The sequence below is a fragment of the Jaculus jaculus genome, chromosome 19 (assembly GCF_020740685.1).
Source record: "Jaculus jaculus isolate mJacJac1 chromosome 19, mJacJac1.mat.Y.cur, whole genome shotgun sequence".
NCBI lineage: Eukaryota > Metazoa > Chordata > Mammalia > Rodentia > Dipodidae > Jaculus > Jaculus jaculus.
The window spans coordinates 5,613,194-5,633,225 of NC_059120.1; the positions used below are offsets into that span (position 1 = coordinate 5,613,194).

General features: G+C 45.4%; 1 protein-coding gene across 4 annotated transcripts in view; it reads right to left on the reverse strand.

Annotated features, from left to right (window-relative positions):
• The window catches only part of Slc44a5 (solute carrier family 44 member 5), a 270,243-nt gene that overhangs the window by 99,283 nt on the left and 150,928 nt on the right, over nt 1-20,032 (reverse strand). For 2 of the 4 annotated variants that reach the window (XM_045138870.1, XM_045138867.1), the window contains exon 2: nt 7,494-7,542. The exons of 1 other annotated variant lie outside the window; for it this stretch is intronic. In XM_045138870.1, coding sequence (XP_044994805.1) covers nt 7,494-7,542 — 49 coding nt within the window. Of the gene's footprint in view, nt 1-7,493; nt 7,543-20,032 lie in introns of those variants that run through there. One more of the 4 variants, XM_045138872.1, reaches the window with a different exon arrangement.

Here is a 20,032-nt window from a genome sequence, read left to right on the forward strand (position 1 = left end):
ACCAGATATGTAGATAAATTCTATGTTCACAACAGAGTATTATTCAGCCTTAAAGGAAATTCTATTATTTGCTGTAACACAAGTGGAATCAGAGACTATTACACTAAAAGAAATAAGTCAGGACAGAAAGATAAATCACATATGACCTCATTTTTTTTTTAAAATTTTATTTATTTATTTATTTATTTGAGAGTGACAGACACAGATAGAAAGACAGATAGAGGGAGAGAGAGAATGGGCACGCCAGGGCTTCCAGCCTCTGCAAACGAACTCCAGACGCGTGCGCCCCCTTGTGCATCTGGCTAACGTGGGACCTGGGGAACCGAGCCTCGAACCGGGGTCCTTAGGCTTCATAGGCAAGCGCTTAACCACTAAGCCATCTCTCCAGCCCAATGACCTCATTTTTATGTAGAGTCTAAACAACTAAACTGATAGAAGTAGAAAGTAGAATGGCGGCTTCTGAGGCCAAAGTTGGAAATGGAAAGACAAAAGTCAAAATACAAAATTTTACACAGAAGTAATATGTGAACTTTTTCTTGAATCTGTTGCAAATAGTGGTGAATATAGCTAGTAAAAGGGCATTATAGATTCAAAATTGCTAAGAGTAAATTTCAAATATTCTCACTACAAAAAATATTCAGTATTTGTGATGATGGATGTAATTAGGTTAATTTAACTGTCCCCACATTGGATCCATAAGTCATAACATCTTGTTATGTTACATAAATTAATACAATTATAAGTTGTCAACTTTTAATAATAATTTCAAAAAGAATCCCAGCATTTTTAAGCATAGTCAAAGAAGAAAAAAATCCCATTCTTTACACATAGAATGCCATCCAAGAAGTGGACTCTCTAACCAACATATATGGAGAAAAGAAAAACCAATAACAGCAACAGAAACAAAAAAATGTAAACAGCTAATCCTCACCATTAATATGGACATGTGTACTGAATACAGCCTTCTGTCCTCCAAGAGAAACTTCAAACCCAGTATACGTTTCTACCATGCAAGGCCAGACACCCAGGTGCCCCAGAGGCCAACAGTCAGAGCAGGCAGGGTTGGGCAGCACACCCTGGGCAGCAGAACCGCAGGGCACATGGGACTGCGGTCAGGAGAGCCAGGTCCTGTGCGGGCTCCGTAGCAGTGAAGAGGGCATCCTTCTGTGAGGGTCTTCCCCAACACCTGGGAATGTGGAAAACAGCATTTCTGTCCATTTGTGTGGTAGCACACTCCAGCAACCCGAGCATGCGGGGTTTTCAGTGCCTTCAAAGCCAACCTGGGCGATGCGGGGTTTATAGTGAGGTAAGCACTTGCCCGGGCAAAGGCATCTGCAAGAAGATGTGCTGTCAGGAAGTGAAGGGCAGAGAGAGGGTCGCTGCCAGACGTGGCTGCCAGACTGTCTAAGACAGAAAGCACTGCCCATCGCACCTGGCGAGACAGAAGCCCTGGTGACTTTCTCAAGACGAACCGAGAGAGGCAGTGGGGAGCAAGTCTCCACTGAAGGAAACCTGAGCAGAGAAAAGGACACGGCAGAGACGCCCGTGACGTAGCTGCCTGGCGGCTCCCCAGCCTAGCTCCAGGGGACCTGAAGCCCGTGGCTTGTAAGGTGCAGCCTCTGCCCTGTCATGCAATACTGCGCACCGTGAGGCCCTTGCTAGCCAAGTAGTTTTCCTACTACGTTTCCCCGCTGTCATACTCCCATGAACACTTGCGATGACTTTCATGGAGCATGGTGAGCCACTTCCTCTACACACCTGGCTCTCCTTGACTTCCAGTTTCTCCTTGCGTGTGTGTGTGTGTGTGTGTGTGTGTGAGTGTGTGTGTTTGAGTGTGTGTGTGGGTGAGTGTGTGTATGATGTTTATGTGGCACCCCATGCTGCACCCAGTTAGGCTTGTCTGCAGCAGCCAGAGAAAAACATCCGGTGTCGCCCTCCGTCCCTCACCCACCAGCTTTCCCTTGAAGATGGAATCTTACTGATTCCAGCTTACCATTCATGAGACCCAGTGATGCCCTGATCTCTGTGCCCCAGAGTGCTGGAGTTACAGGCATATGCAGCCATGCCCAGCTGCTTATGTGGGCTGTGGAGATTTGAACTTGGTGATCTCAGGCTCCTTCTGGCACTCCTGCTAGCTCAGGAAGCACACTTAACGGCTGAGCCATCTCTCCAGGCCCTCCCTGGGTCACAGTTGCCATTTCCTACATGAAGTAAAACACCTCCAAGGATCTCCCTGCCCCACAACAATCACCATTCTCCTGCCCTGCAATCTCTTCCTCTCAGGGTCACCATGGTAACCTGCACCCTTACAAATTGTTCACCCCACTGTATCAGCGTTTGATCTCACTGCAACGTCCTGCCTCTCCCAACCGCAGCCAAGGACAGGGACTCCAGAGCTCTCGATTCTCTCTAGCAGGCTATGTGGCTGGTGTCAAGTAAGGCGAGTGGATGGGACCATGCACAGAGCCCACGCGCTTGACAAGCAGGAGCTTGTGAAGATGAAAACCTGACTCTGAGGACTCATCTGGATTATCAGCATGCTGGTATCTAGAATCAGCATTTCCGGGCTTGCCTGTGAGGTCATTTCCACACAGGATTAACTGAATAGAGAATGTCCACCCTCAAAGTCAGATGAAGCTTCCAGCAGGCAGCGCAGATATGGAGAGATCTGAGGCAAAGGCGGCATTGCTTGCCTGCTTGTCATTACGCTTGCAGTGACTGCTGCTGTTGCATCCCCTCTGACACCAGACTCTGGCTTCTTTAGCCTTCCAACATGGACCAGATGCTGGAAACTCTCCAGGAATCTTCCTGGCCATCAACAACAGCTTGGGACTGCTGGGGCATCCAGCTTTGTGTGCTGAGCAGCTGTTGGGTTTGCAGGTTCTCCAGTATGTGGGCAACCATTGCTGGACTAACTAGCTCTGACCATCTAAGCAATCTAATAAGTCCGTCTCTCTTTCTCTCTCTCTTTCCCTCTCTCTCTCTCTCTCTCTCTCTCTCTCTCTCTCTTCTTGGGAGAATCCTGCCCAATACACTGTTTCTTTCTAAAGTTCATCATTGTTTTCAAAGGACATGCAGAACACATTGGCAAACACTGCCGTTGTGCAAACCCTGGGATTTGGCTTGTGCTTGCCTCTCCAGCAACATGCTCTGCACTGCAGCCTGACACTCCGAGTTCCCACCTCTCATGCATGGCACAAGGGAAGTTCTGCACACACTCAATCATGTCCAACACAAGTGTTTCCTTGCCTCTGTACTCTGAGGCAACTGCTGGCTCTCCTTGGAATGTCTTCAAGTACCAGCCCAAGGATCACCTCTGCTCTGAAGTCTCCCAGAATCCTGAGCACTGTGCACACTCTCCACTGTCATTAACTTCACTTACTGCCTGACCATATGAATGCCTTTATACCCTGCCTTTCCCATAAGACTGCAAGTCTCACTGGGCAGGAGCTCATCCCACTCCATCTTTGTATTTGTAACACCGAGACCAGTGCCTGGCAGAGAGCCACAAAATAAATCCCCTGATTTAAAGGTGCTTGTGGGTCTGGCTCAGATGCCTACTACCCATGCAAATACCTGAAGAGCATGGCAACTCATGTATAATCTCAGCACCAGGGAGGAGGCGAGAGGGGATTCCCTGGAGCCAGCTGGCAAGCAAGACCAATTGCAATTGCCAAATTGCAAAGCTGTCTTTCAAATAAGAGATTCCTGTCTTAGCAGAAATAAAGAGGAGAGTGATTGAGGAAGACAGCAGTATCAACCTCTAGCCTCCAAGTGCAAAGTCGCATGTGCATGTGCATGGACACCACACACAAAAATACACAGACAAAAGGTGTTGGTGGAGTCTGGAGATAGTTGTCTGCATTATAAAGAGTAATTTGCAGGTAGTGACATTTTCAAGCACAACAGAAGGAAAGACTTATTTTCAATAGAGGAAAGGAAAGGAACAAGCTGAGGATACTAAAGAAGTGAATTAGTCTCATCTTTCCATGGAGAAACACACACTGATACGTAGCTGACCACTCTGGATGACCTGCTGCATTCTGAATGAGGAGTACATGACAGGTTTACACCTCTCCAATTCACATTTACACTGAAGAATTGGCATCTGGAGAAACTATTCATTTTTGCTTCCCTTATTTCTTCCTACATTTGGACACTTTAAAAAAAAAAAGTTCTTGGGGGCTGGAGAGATGGCTAAGCTGTTAAGGTGCTTGCCTGCAGAGCCAAAGGATCCAGATTTGATTCCCCAGAACCCATGTAAGCCAGATGCACAAGGTGGTGAATGCATCTGTAGCTTCTTTTGCAGTGGCTGAAGGCACTGGTGTGCCCATTCTCTTTCTCTCTCTCTCTTAAATAAAATGATTTTTTAAGTTCTTGGGCTGGAGGCATTACTAAGTGGTTAAAGGACTTTGCTCGCAAATATTGATACCCTGGATTCAATTCCCCATGTAAAGCCAGATGCACAAAGCAGTGCATGAGTCTGGAGTTCATTTGCAGTAGCAGGTGGACCTGGTGTCTTCTCTCTCTCTCCCCCTCTCTCCTTCGCTCTCTCTCAAATTTTTAAATGATCTTGATTTGTGATACAATAATGAAAAGTAACCCACTTCCAAATGTTTTAAGGAAAAACTTTGAAGAAAATGTTCTCAAAGGAAGTTCTGAGGATCTTGGCATTTATTTGAAATTCTTCAAATCTCAATGTTTTGATCCTTCTTGCTAGATATTTTTACAACTATCTAGGACCTGATTGTTTTACTTGGACTTTGTATACTTTTCTTTTTATGATTATTTCTTTGTATTCGTGTGCACTGATGAACCCCATAATTACATTCTCTTTACAGGCCCAAGAGGCTCAACAATTGTGTCAGTATGAACTTAACATGAGAACTGCAGGCATGTGAGAGCTAGACCCATGCGATCCAAATAAGTTGAGAAGTCTCCCTGGCAACAGCATTCAGAGTTTGGAAAATGTGGCAAAGGTGTGCGGTGTTTTCTGTCTTGTCCCATGGGGCCAAAGCTGACCTCTTAGTGAGCTTTGGCACTGAGAGTGAATCACAGAGCCACTGACTCTCAAGATTTGGAAGGACACAGGGGGCTCTCATCCATCTCCTTTGCATGAGCGAATTTCCCTCCATCTCTAGTGGGAACTCTTCACTCTGTCCATGAACTATACATGACAGTGAACTTACCACCCCTCCAATACTTCAGGTAAAAATAAACACATCAGACGTGTACAGCGATAGTTACTTTCAGTATCGTGAGTCCTGTCGGTCTGTCTGGTGCTGCTCATGTATTCTCTGCCGGGTTTGTGTCTGTATCCTGAGGTCCGAGGCAAGTGCAAACCCTTGAGCTAGACCCCAGACCCACTTATTTGTTCTTTTCCTGCCCTGATAATTTTAAAAGTAAAGGGAGTGGAGAGCCTTGCTGCCTGGAAAGCTACATATGGGCCCACTGAGTCTCCTAGTAGCCATCAATGAACAGGATTCTCTTCTGTTCGTGTACTAAAGGGGGAAATGCCTGCAGAAGGACCATTTTACCTCTGAAGACTGTGGTGCCTGGAAGATCCCTGAACAGTGACTGCCACAGATGTTCAGGCTTCACTTGGGCCACCATTAAATTCCCAACACAGCCATGAGATGCTCCAGAGAAATGCACCATTAGGCTATTTTGTTATTGTATGAATACCACTGGGTATGCTTATGTAACCTGCATGGTCTACTCTACTTTATACGTCAGTTATGTGGTGACTATGTACGTGTGGATAGTCTCACCTGTTCCTCCTTGGCCACAGATGTAGAACGTGTTGCTCGACTGTATGATGTAGGCAACTCTAGCACAGCAATGAACATTTGTTTATCTCAACATACCTGAACATGTGTGTTTATATCAGCATTCCAACAGCAGGTGAGCAGTGTGCTCCACCAGATCACATGACCAAGTTATGACCCCACACGATGGAACTATTTCAGCCACATTTCAGCCTATGAGACCACTGTCATATACGTGGTCCATCACTGACTGGGCAACAAGCCCTTGTGTGGCATATATCCGCTATTTTCCTAGTTCCATGACAAATACTGAGCAGAAGCAGCTGACGGAAGGAAGGGACTTAGCTTTTAGAGTTTTGAAGGGAACTTTCACGGGCCTGACAGCTGGAGTGTGATCGAACTGGTCACATTGTAGCACAGGAATAGAGGCCAAACAGAAGTGGGCAGGCGGCAACACCTCAGGCCCACACTCCAGTGGCCCGCTTCCTTCAGCAAGGCTCCGCCTCCTGTCGGTCCCACAGCCTTCCTAAACAGTGCCATCTGCTGGGGCCCAAGTGTTCCAACACACGAGCTTCTGGGGGCCATTTTTACATTCCAACCACTCTAGTGTATTTGACAGGATCTGCGGAAGGGAGAGCTCACCTTCAGGACCTCCATGAAATGATCAGGCTTGCCTCTCCTGCCTCCTTTATGGCTGGGAGAGGCCCACTGTGGCTCTGATCTTCTGTGAGCTCTATTCCTGTTGAAGCCCAGTGATGTGCAGAGGTCCCTGGAGGCCAACAGTCTACAGCCAGCCCTCATGAACCAGGTACTGCATTATGAACATGGTTACAGCAAAAGAGGCATCCCGTTAAGTGAGGCTGCCTGTGAGTGCTCATGGTCTGACCGTGGAGAGATAGGCAATGGCTTCAGACTCACCCTACCTCTGAACGAGGGCACTGAAACCACCGACTCGGCGTCTTACAGACTTAGAATAAAGTGCTCAAGGCTGGAGTCGCTCTGGGGGCGTGGCTCATGCACAGAAGACTGATGACTGATGAGCACGCTGGTCGCTATTCTGCACCACAGTTTGTAATGACGCACAACTGCCAAGATTCAAAATCAAAGCTAAGCAGAAAACTGCCACCGACAGCATCGTCTTTTCATATTTGGCTGTTCCACCCCACAACCCTCTTTGTGATGAGCAGAAGCCTGAAGGGACTGTGAATGACTGGCTAATTTTGAAATGTCAGACAACCGTGGGGGAAGGGAGCACCGGCCAACACATGCAGCTATTTCCCGGGAGCATTCCGAAGCATCCTAAAGTTGCATGAGGCTCTGGATGAACGAACGATAGTCTCTAAAAAAGCATTAGACGCTTTTGGGAGCTGAGTGGTCCAAGTACTTGGCATAGAAGAGGTTGGCATAGCAACTCTGTCCTGGCAACATTGAGTCATGGAGCAAAGAGACTCACAAAGCAGCCCTCCTCCGAATAAACTTGCTTCTCCACAAAGTGGTGAGGTTGCGTAATGTATTTTTAACCTTGACCTCTTCCAAATGCTCAGTTGCCTTAAGTTACTACACTGAGCACTTGGACAAATAAGCAAATACGGTGGCATTTAGGCAGAAATAACTCAATTCTCCTCAAAGGTAGACACAATTCTCCACTGACTAGTAAACAGTATCCCCCAAATCAGATTTCGGTGTTCGTTTAAAAACTGCATTCACTAGAAAGTAAGTGTTTACCTGTTGACAGTCGGCCCCTGGAAGTCTGGGTCATATGTTCTTGGTTCACCTGCATTTAAAACAAAGATCTTTTTAGGAGATAAGTCATGAAATGGCAAATAAATAAATGCAAAATGTTAACAAAGCAAGACCTATCTCAGCTCAGTGCAATGTGGAATTCATCTTTGGCCCAGTGACAGAATGGTATGCCTTGGCCACAACTGCGAGTCCCTTGACCTATCTCCAGCTAGGAGCAAGACTGGAAAGGACCATATTGCACACACACTGTGAATGTGCCCTCCCCTGTGAGGAATGCCAACATTAAAGACATGTCTAAGAGAACAACATGTGGAGTGCTTCTCAGTTGCCAAGCCATCCTAACAACCACCATCACCCAGTGTAGGGAACTTGCAAGGTCCACATTCTAAAGGCAAATGCTACTTCCCCAGCTCACCCTTTCTTCTCAGTCATCAGTGACTTACAAGTTCAACTATGAGCCCTTGATGGTGTCTACTATGTCGGCTGTAAGGTCTATAAAATTATCATGATATTGTATAAATATTTTATTGATTTTTAAAAATACCTACTGGCAGACTTCAGGATACTTAGGAAGAGTCCCTACTTATTCATTATTGTTTCATGGTGCTGATGCACAAACCTTGTCCAGATGGAATGGCTCTTTCTCCCCGTGCATGCCATGTAACAAGCGACAGTCACAAGTTCCAGAAAGCTATTCCTCATCAAAGGTCTACAGGCTACAGGCAGAAGCCCCAACACCCACGGCTCTTCCCTGGTAACACTCTAACCTCTTCCTCTAAGGATGTGTCCTTATCAGAAAATCTGGTCCTTCATAAGGACAGAATATCAAAAGGATTAGAAAAAAGACTTTCACGTGCCAGCAGCCTGACCCTACTGGTACCAAGTGGGGAACTTAAGCTAGAGAGTTTAGAGCCCCTTCAGCGTAAGCCAACTAAAGACAGAACAACATTAAGCGGAGAGATTTGCAATGGGATGCAGGAGGCAACTGGTCAGTGAATATTTATAATGCACCCATGACAGGAGAGCTCAGAGGAGATATAGGAGCTATGTAATCCACCACTCGTGTCTTAGAGACCTTATACTTGGAGAGCAGAACTGACACACTGACTCATTCAGCAAATACCACTTGAGAATCTTTATACACCGGGAGGTGTGCAGCAACACTTGAACAAGAAATACAGCATACCAAACAATAAAATACTGAATTGTGTGATGCAAGGGTTTGAATGCTTCTCCAAACTTCATGGTGGCCATCTCCAGTATAATAGTATTAAGAGCGGGTACTGGGCTGGGGAACTAGTTCAACAGGTAACAGCAGTGTATGAGGGGCTGAGTTCACAGCACCCATCTAAAAATCTGGGTGTGGCCCCACAAACCTGTAACCCCAGTTCTGTAGGTAGCAGAGACAGGAGAATTGGTAGAGCTCTCTGGTCAGCCAGTCTGGCTAAGGATGGCAGCCCTGGGTTCAATGAGAGACTTTGCCACAAGAAGAGATGTGCACATGCGTAAGACATGCTCACTCACACACATTCACCACCACACGCCCCCACAACAAAAGACATAGGTCCTGACACCAGCAAAGTTCAGTTTTCCTCGACCTCTTTCCCTTCCAACTAAAACCTTTATAGGGCTGGAGAGACAGCTCTGAATTTGTGAAGTGCACTTCCTGTGCACGCATGAGGGCCTGAAGGGACCTGGACCTGCCCAAGTTTGAATCTCCAGATCCTATGTGAACAGCTGGGTGTGGCCACACACGCCTGTTACCCCAGTCCCACAGGGAAGCAGAGCTCCATACTTAGTAAAGGCAGTCTGGCTCAAAACAAAACTAGGTGGAAGATTCATGAAGTGGGAAACCTGACTTTCTGCTCTGCCCACTGTAGGCAAGCATCCCCTGACCTCTACATTGGAAGCAAAGCTTGCTTTAAGGACACATGTAACACACACACACACACACACACACACACACACACACACACACGACCTTACAAAAGTAATTTTAAAACAACTTTCATGGGCATGAGGAAGAGGAGAAGTAGGACCTGTTGGAAAGTGGTTAAGCCACAGCGCCTCATCTCAGGGAATGGTAGCAATGTTCTCATGGAACATGCAGATAACTGCTTGGCCTCTCTGGGCAGAGCCTGTCTGCTTCTATGTGAGGAAGCCAAGTTCCTCCATGCTGCCACTTTCCACACGGGAAGATGCAGAGAGCTGTCCCTCCAGATGCCAAGTCTGTGAGAACTGTGACCTTGGCCTCCTCAGCCTCTGAAAGTGTGTGGAATAAACTTCTGCTGTTATAAGTTACCAAGCCTAATGTGTTTTGTTGTAACAACAGGATTAGACTCAGAAGTCATAACAACCTTAGGGTTAAGAGGAGTTCTGAGGAAGTAAACTAGATTAAAGATCAGAGATGACAAGATGATTCCATTCAGGTGGTGAAATTTTTGGGAAAGCTGGAACAAAATGAAAAAGAAAGGTGGGTGAAAGTAGAATTTCTGTTTATGTTTGTCGTAACCACTGGCTGACCACCTGCCATGTGTTTTATGTAGGCAAAGGCACTTCAGGGGAACTGACGATTAGCCACACATTCTGTATTCAACAAGCCTGCAAGAACAGAGATGAGGAAAGTGCGCACTTACCCGAGTCGCAAGGCAGGGTACAGCGTCACTGGACATGTGCAAAGACAACGCTGTGAGGGTGCTAGGGAGGACGTCACGGCAGCATGCGTGCTCATGAGGAAGGACTCGGAGAGCCGTGGTGTCAGACAGATAGACCACGTCATATCTGTAGAGATGGATGAAGTCCCAGAGGTGGGAATGAAGAGCCCATCTGTGGCAGTGGTGGGCGTGAGATCTGCTCACTGGCATGATAGATAACGAGGGACCAGACAAAAGAGGGGTGGCATTTATTTCATACATCATAGGCCACAAACAGCCACAGAAGTATTTTGGAACCACGCAATGAACAGCAGCCAGGGTTTGAACGGGCAGTGCAGGGCGTGCGGCTCAGAGGCAGACACTGGCCTGGCACGCACAAGGCCTTGCGCTCCATCCCCAGCACTGCAATGACACAGAAGTAGAGAAAATAATCTAGCGTAGCAGGTTATAGTACACTGAGCAAAGTTCAGGAGGCTAACTAGGAGACTGCAGTAATAAAAGCATGAGGTCAGGGCTGGAAAGATGGCTCAGTAGTTAAGGTGCTTACCTGTGAAGCCTAAGGACCCATGTTCAACTCTCCAGACCCCACATAAACCCACACACAAAGGTGATGCAAGCACAAGGTCATTTATGCCCATGAGGTGGCACAAGTACCTTGCAGTGGCTGAGGCCCTGGCACACCAATTCTCCCTCTCTCTGTCTCATAAAAAATAAAAGTGGGAGATCATATGAGCCACTGTCCATGTCTCGGTAGAAGTGATAGAGAACAGACGTGTGGCTCGGGGCAGGGGTGAGGATCCATGCTCACTGCTGCTGACGAGCAGATGATGAGACACTTCATCTGGCCTGTGAAGTCTCGGCTTCCATATTTCCAGGTGGACTAGCACTTGTCCTATAAAGCTGCCATGAGCATTGAATTGACAACAAACAGCTGGTCACGGGCTGAGGACAGTGTGGAACTAAGTAAGCCCCCCACCGTGAATGTCGTCCTATAATTGCATGAAAACGGCAAGCAGAGCTTGATACAGTGATAGGTGGAATGTAAAACAGAAATATCAAAGACGGTCCCAAATTCGCCTCCCAGGCCACCTGTGGGCTGTCCTCCTCATTCATGCTGGCCTCCTCCTAGAGCTAATGACAACGGAAAGGCTGTCACGAGTAAAGCAGGAACATCGCAAGTGGGAGAACATGAACAGAAAATGCTGCTCCAAGGTAAAGGACGTGAACTTGGCTTTGGTCCCTGTGAGTATGCAGTGACGTTTGCTGAATAGGCAGCATTGCAACGGAGGCGTCTCAGTGGACAAAGCCACTGTCGCACAAGCACGAGGACCCGCTTCCAGCTCCTGGCACCCCGGTGAGCGCGGGGCAGAGGGTCCACACACAGCCCAGCACGTGGGAGGTGGCGATGGGCAGGCCGGCGAGCTGCACTGCCGCACAGGCAAGCCCCAGTTCAAGTACGAGGCACCCAGCAAAGAAAGTGGAGGACGGCTGGGAAAGACACCTGACATCAGCTCCTACCTCCAAGTGCACGTGCAGGTATGTGCATACACAGCTGCGCATGCATGCACCATACACACACAAACATGCATAAACACATGCACACAGATCGCACACATACACATGCAAAAACATGAATAATTAAACAAGTAACTTAAAATTCAAATGCTGGCGTTGAAAAACCTGCAATCTAGAGAAAGAATCATGAAGTGTGTGGCATGAGGTCTACAAAGAACGTCAGGATCCTCAGGCGCGCTTCTGCCAACATGACAGCTGCAGCCCCATTTCCCATGTGTCCAGCACCAGTGACCACGCTATGTGCTAAATGTTCATCTATTGTTCTCATTTTTTCTTCGCTTTTTTGAAAGAATGTATGGGTGATTAGCCTCACTTTACAGATACTGAAAATCAAACAGAAGCCAATGAATATGTCAACAATGACGCTGATGAACGGCCTACTTGGGACCACTGCCCAGTGTGGTAGCCAAGCTGACCCCACAGCTGCACCGTGTACCGCCAGTTCCCGGGTGAGTGTGTAAAGAGCTGCCTGCCTGATACTGCCTCCATGGGTGTCAGTGACAAGTTCTCCTTTGCAAGAATAAAGAAGCTTCTCTTATCTAGACTGCTGTTCATACGGTCTTACTGCAAGAGGTGTACTGAGCAGTGTTGCCTTTCCCTGGGACCCAGCCTGTGTCCACAATCCACAAAAGTCGGTCTTTAGTGACTATTTCTTCTCCCTGTTTCCAAGCCATGGACAACTAGGTCTGGTTTGAACACAGGGATTGAGAATTAGAATGGATAGTAGGTTAAAGCCAGTGAGAAATGGAAAACTGCAAAATATAGACCTTGATTCTCAAAGTTGGATACAAACTAGAAATCTAAAACATGATTTTAACATGTGGTAAGAACTGTGATAGAGACATGCAGAAAGTTTGTTTTTTTTTTTTTTTTATTATTTGAGAGCGACAGACACAGAGAGAAAGACAGATAGAGGGAGAGAGAGAGAATGGGCGCGCCAGGGCTTCCAGCCTGTGCAAACGAACTCCAGACGCGTGTGCCCCCTTGTGCATCTGGCTAACGTGGGACCTGGGGAACCGAGCCTCGAACCGGGGTCCTTAGGCAGGCAAGCGCTTAACCGCTAAGCCATCTCTCCAGCCCAAGACATGCAGAAAGTTTTGAGGAGCACTGAGGACGCCATGAGTAGACAGGCCTCCACGATCTCAGTGGCACTGTCTGACCATCGCCAAACAAGGCTCTTTCACACTGATTATTACCCTTCTACATCTTAGTTCTGAAATAGCCTAATAACTGCAGGCATAATGTTCCAAACGCCGCTCGCCAAATGCTCCAGTTTTGCAGGTCTCCGGTGGGTCACAGGGTTTTCTCACGTGTGCTGCTTTGTTACGTGCAGCCCGGTGGGGAGGGGTTCCTGGTCTTCCTCTGCCTACTGTTCTTCACAATTTAACCTTGACGCCTTCATCTCTGTCTCCCTTGCTCTTCTCTCTGCCTCATCCTTCTACCACACTAGTTTAAGAGGCTACCTTCCAGTGTTACTGTGATAGGCAAACTCACCAAAGGAGAAAGCAGGCTGCAGTGTAAATGAAATGCTATTGTCAAATCTGCCTGAGAAGAAGCTGATACGGGATTGGAAGTCCTGGCTGCCTTGTATCTGAGTACAAAATGCCCTAAAGCCCCCACCACATGATAAGACTTAGCCTATCCCATATAGTCATGACAGCTGGAAAATGATGGTCTCACCCTGCCCCACATGCTGGCAGAATTTGTATTGTGATGCAAATTTTTTATTTCCTTCTAATCAGCTCAGTGCCTTTACAGGAGCCTTGTGTGCTGTAATCACATCTTGGGAAGAAATAGATTGAGAGGTCAGCTACAGAGCCACGGCACTTTCTGTCATATGACTAAGCTGGATGAATATGATTCATATTTATCATTTAAAGAAAATGAAAAATACTAGGATGAGGCAATATTGGATAAGCTTCTTAATTTTTCCATTTTGATGAGCAAATTATTATGACAATAAAATTACTGACATGTATTTATTAGAGAGCTATATATTTGTTAACATAGTTAATAGTATGTCCTGTACTCACACAATGCAATTCCTCACAAGGAATAATTCATGAAGAGGAAGGAAAATAGTTCAGACAATTAATTCCATTCTCAGATGCAGATTTTACATGACTTAATTGAAAGCAAGTAGCAAGACAGACTAGCCAGTGGTGTTTAGAAAATCCCTGTTCCTTAAGAGTCTGCTTCCTAAAGAAAATGACAATATAAGTACCACTATCCATATAAAAATTAAATATAAAAAACGTTCATCTTAGTCTATTGGGATTACTTTCTGTGGATCATCAGAATAACAGAGAGCTCAGGTCAAGAGAGAAGTGCTGTATGAGTTGAAGGACCTACTGTGAGCAAGCAAGTCAGATCGTGTTACTGAGAACAGAGAAGAGGAAGAGGACAGAACTTTGATTTCCTTTAATATCCACCAGTGGCCAGTCCAGTACTGTGAATACTCAAGGGCTTGTTTTATTTTATTTGTAAATGCTTATTGTATCAGTGTGTCTCCAAAAGAGGACTATCATTTCATCCAAGGAAGGGGCTCCTTTGCTCCTTAAATCAACACAGAAGGAACCGTGCTCTGTTTCTTGAGTAAGATACCCCTTTGCCCTAGCCCACCACACATGGTTTCCCATAGTCTGCCTATCTCACGACCTTTTTCTCTTACTATCCCCATTCATACTTGATTATCTGGCAATTCTTTCAGTTCCCAGTTCTCTTCAAGGCAGATGGTTTGCAGGCCCTGTTCCCTTCAGGCCTGGTGACACACAACCAGCCACCTAGCTTTACCGAAGTAACACAAGGCCGTCGGCTGTCCTTGAAGAGTTGTCCCTCCATAATCCGCCATTTGTAAAACTAGGAACTAAACCTACATGACTGACAACTGATCAGAACAACTGGATCTGAGCCACATCCCTGGCCCTAGGTAGAGACATGACCTTCTAAACTACCCAACTGATCATAAGGTTACTATCTAGCCAGAGGCTGTCTGAAGAAGAACACAGACACCTCATTACACCTTCCCTTACTAGTTAACACAAGCAGGTCTGCCAATCACCTGGGCAGGAAACCATCCTTCCAGAAAACTGGTTGCTCCCGAAACTCGACGAAACAGCACAAAGCCTACCTAAACATGTAGACTGGCACAACGGTCTCTTTGTTCATTATCCACGCCCCCCTTGAGTGTGTCTCCCAAACAAGAGTCTCTCTAGCTATCATCCATTCTAACCCCATGAGAGTGTTTTCCTCAGCAATGGTCACTTTGGCCACTGCCTATCTATCCCTTGAGAATGTATCATATTTTCTGAAACAAAATCTGCCCCTCTTCTATGCTATTCTCTTTGTCCTATTTGAATTCATTGATGAAGATCATAAGGCTCAGGGAGCTAAAGGAAGGCCAGAGCAAGATCCTGGTAACATTCATGTTTCAAGAAAGTCATGGGGCTGGAGGGATGGCTTAGTGGTTAAGGCTTTTGCCTACAAAGCCAAAGGACCCAGTTTCGATTCCCCAGGACCCACATTAGCCAGAAGCACAAGGGGACGCGAGCATCTGGAGTTCGTTTACAGTGGCTGGAAGCCCTGGCGCACCCATTCTCTCTCTCCTTCTTTCTCTGATAAATAAATATCTTAAAAGAATTTTTTTTTTTAAAGAAAGTCTGCACTTCCCTTCCCAAGTTTTCCACTCACCCTTCAAGAAGGACAAGGAAAGACTGATATTGTACTGACTTCTGTGCCAGAGTGTGGAGACGGCTTTAAGATATTTGCAAGGAGAAAGAGAGAGACAGGGAGGGAATGGCCTCCAGCCACTGCAAATGAAGTCCAGATGCATGCATCACTTTGTGCATTTTGCTTTACCTAGGTACTGGGGAAGTGAACCTGGGTAAATAGGTTTTGGAGGCAAGCGCCTTAACTGCTAAGCTATCTCTTTGGCCCCTGGCTATTGTACATAACAGTGGTACAGCAGGCTTTTGCTAACATGCTATAACAAGCATAGTAATATCCTCCTGAAATGTCTGTATCCTCCTCCCCAGATTCTGTAAACATGCTATTTGACATGAGGATAGAGGCTTTGCTCATATGATTTGTCATGAGCTGGGAGTATTATCTGTAATAGTTTTGTGAACCCAATGTAATCATGGTGTCATTAGATGGGGAACCAGTAGACAAAGAGTTAGAAAAGGAAAAAGGACAATGGAAGCCAGGCTAGAGTGATGAGGTATTTGGAAACTCAACACCCTTGCTGGTTTTGAAGATGAGGGAAGTAATGAGACCAGGGTGACAAAAGCCTCCAAAAGCTTGGAAGAAAACAAGTGTGTCCTCCCCTGCCCTGAAACCTTAGAAGGAATGCTCATTGTTTACACCATGATTTTGCCTATTTTGGACTTCTGAATACCAGAATATCTAGATAATGAACTTGTGTTGTTTTTAAGTCACACATTTCAGTAGCAATGGTAAGCTGATACCCAATACCATTTCTCTTACTGGGTTAATAAATGGCTTCTTTAGGGTAGAAAGTAGCTTTTGGTTATTGTTTGGAACACACACACACACACACACACACACACACACACACATACCACATGTGCACTCAAATATATGAAAACATGCAATAAGTATTTAGGAGAGTATATTTCAAAAGGAGAATCAAAGTCACTTTAAACATTCATGATTTTAATTTAGATCTTGACAATACAAATAGGAGACCCACCATGATAAGCACCAATTAATCATTTTACAGAGATCCTCACATGGATTCGTGACAAATTCATACACTCATAGAATATACTGATGGGAAAAATTGTTCCTCCTCACCAACACTACTTTCCAATCTAATTTGTAATGTTAAGGTTGGCGATGGTTAACAAAGGAAGCAAAAGGGGAAGTGCTCCACACTGGCAAATAAAATCTAGGAATCAAATTACTTCATGTCAAGCCCCATCTCCACAACCTACACAATGTACGACTTGTAAGAATTAGTTCTCCAGATTTTTACAATCATAAACTGACAGTAGCAAGGGTGAAAAGTGATGTAGGAAACAATTTATTCCTTCAGAGGAAGCCATTGAATCTGGAAATCATAGTACTGTGTGAGTGGGGGGGTGGGCGTGTGGGGGGGTGTGGGTGTGTGTGCCATGCTCGCCACCCAATGGCAACACCGCATGCAGAAAATGATGCTCATTCTGGAAGCTAAGAAACATGAGCCCACATCAGGCATGGTTAGGATTAGTGGAAATACAAATGAGACATCTTCAGCACTTGCTGCAAACTGAAAAATGCAGGCCAGGCCATAACAATATGAGGTGTGCACTTCTCCCATCTGAGTAACTTCCTAAGCAACGGAGATGCGAAATCCCCCTACGTTATAGCAAGAATGTCACCTTTCCTATTTTTTGGTTTGTTGTGTGTGTGGTTTCCATGCATATGTATTTGTGTTCATGGTGTGCACACATGTGTATGGATGGTGGGGGGCATGTGTGCATGTGTTGGAGGACAGAAGTTAACGTCATGGGTCTTCTTTAACAGCTCTCCACCTTATCTACTGAGTGAGACAGGGTCTGTCATTTGCACCTTTGAAGAAAGACTTTTCTAATTACAAAAAGGGTTTTGAGGGCTGGAGGGATGGCTTAGTGGAAGCCTAAGGACCCAGGTTCAATTCCCCAGATTCCATGTAAGCCAGGTGCACAGGGTGGTACATGCATCTGGAGTTCATATCTGAAGGCCCTGTCATACACATTCTCTCTTTCTCTCTACCTCTCTTCCTCTCTCTCTCTCTCAAATAAATAAGTCAAGTACAAATTTAAAAGGGTTCTAAGTGTTTGCACTAGCATTTGTAGTCATTTGTTCTATATGGACAAACCATAAACAATTCAATTCTAACCTTAAAATACTTGAAGGAATCTTAGCTCTGGAGAGGCAGAGGTAGAGGATCATGGAGTTCAAGGCCAGCCTACAATCACAAAGTGAGTTTCAGGTCAGCCTGGGTTAGAGTGAGACCCTGCCTAGATAAAAACAACAAAAATATTGTCTACAGAACTTGGGCTCTTCCTTAACACACTAGTTTTATAGGCAGGCTGAAGGGTGTGTGTTTAGTCGCATTGAAAATGCAGTTTTGGAAAAATGATTTTTTTCCACAACTGGGGCAATGCAGTGAGTCTATGCTATAGAAAAGCCATGAATTATCGGATAATCACACATCTTCTCTGACTAAATAAAATTAAGAATCAATATTGATTTATAAAGAGAGTCTGGAAGCAAACAAGAACATGAATTGAGTTTGAAGCTTATCGGCTTGGGCTTTCTAATATTTCTTTCTCATCACATTTGTATTTTATCGTTCAACATGAAGCACCAAGAAAACAACGCATGACATGCTAATTATATTACAGTAACTCACAACTCTTCTAGCCTCAGTGGTTACATATTTTATTATCTCACAGGCTCTCCCCCATACATCCCAAAAATATGAAAACAATTTCATGACCAGAGATAGAAAAGGAACAGCATACCTACTTATCCTAAATATAAACTAAGTGGCTTGACCTTATCTTTCTATCTACCAAGTTCAGGCTATCTACAGAAAATTAATAGACTGGGGGAAATAATAACTTCAACATTGTATAAATTCAAAACTTAATTTTTGTAAAGGAGAAACTTTTTCTTTACAGTTGAGTAAAAGACTGTGATACACTCAAGACTGAACATTACTAGAGGAAAATCCTAAGGACTTGAGCACGGATCTCAAGGGCACGCAGCGGCGCGGTGCTGGGCATAGCATCTCTCACACTGCTTCCTGTCATGCACAGTTTATTGATGAGAAGAGAATTAAACTGCTTATCAAGGCTGACTTTTGCCACAACTCAAGAAGATGGGAGATAGTGATTGTTGTGGAACTATCCCTATTCCAAGAATATTGTAGGAAAGAAAATGTGTTTTTATGCATAAAGTCTGCCTGTGATGCACCATCTCCAGCAACAGAGGAGAACTATAGGAGGCATGCACTATTAGAACCTATGCCACGAGGATGCTGTTATTTATGGAGTCATTGAGGAAAAACTGTGGAAAATAACAGTTCTTATGAGTAGGTTAGACCAGTCACTTAGAATTGAATACGGGGTCGGGGTGAGGGGAAGAGCAAAGATACACCCAGAAATGACTAAAAAAGAAAGAAGAGAGCAGAGATATGCCCAGCCTCCTGTATGGCACAGAGACAAGCGTCCAAGGCCCAGGGTTGGCGTGGTACAGAGCATTTGGAATGCCTGAGGGCACATCCACTCCCTTCTGGAGTCCTATTTCCTTAAATGAAGTGAAAACTGAATTTTATTCTAGTAAATTTCGTGGAACATATGTGAGGCAGAAATGTTCATGGATTTTTTTCCTTCCCCAAATGACATTTTCACAGACACCGAACATAGTATGTGCTCACTGTCAAAAGAAAATCTGGGGCTACTTATTCTTATATTCAGTGTAGAACTGAAGGAAAGAGAAAGGGAAAGTTGGAGTGTGAAATGAGGAGGAGCCTCATCCTGCCCCGACAGTGGTAACAGGATGCTGTGGGGTAAACCTGCAACCTCCCTCCACCGCTAGGAGAGCAGGAAAGTCAGACAGCTGCAACTCACACTGTGAAGGCACCTGGACGTGAGGGCGTGGGAGATGACCTTCCAGGTAAGAGCCTCTCAATGGGAGTGGTGGCCTCATGAGAGGAAGAATAAAATCAAGAGGTATCTTCACCATGTGGGGACACAACAAGATGACAAGTCAGAAAGAGACACACAGAGAAATCTAATCCACCAGCACCTTGGTCACGGGCTTCTCGGTCTCCTCAGCCGTAAGACAGTCATGTCTGCTGCTTGGCCCAACAGATCTGGGGTGCTTTGGCTCAGCAGGTAGAACAGACTTCAAACAGACTAAAGCAGTTATAAATTCATGCTCATTGACAAAGATATTAAGGACAAATGGAGAAAATGTGTCACCACAAAAAGAAAGTTGGGGCTGGAGAGATGGTTTAGCGGTTAAGGTGCTTGCCTGTGAAGTCTAAGGACCCAGGTTCAATTCTCCAGTAAGCCACACAGGCCAGATGCACAAGCCTGTGCATGCAGCTGGACTTAGTTTGCAGTGGCTAGAGGCCCTGGTGCACTCTCTAGATCTGCCTCTCTCTCTCTTAAAAATAAATTAATAAAAAAATGAAAGTTGTTGAACTGGATAATGAAACAAATACACACACATATAGTATATCCCAAGATTTCCATTTGGCTATTTTAAGTTAACTTTTTATGATTCCCCAGCTAGCTT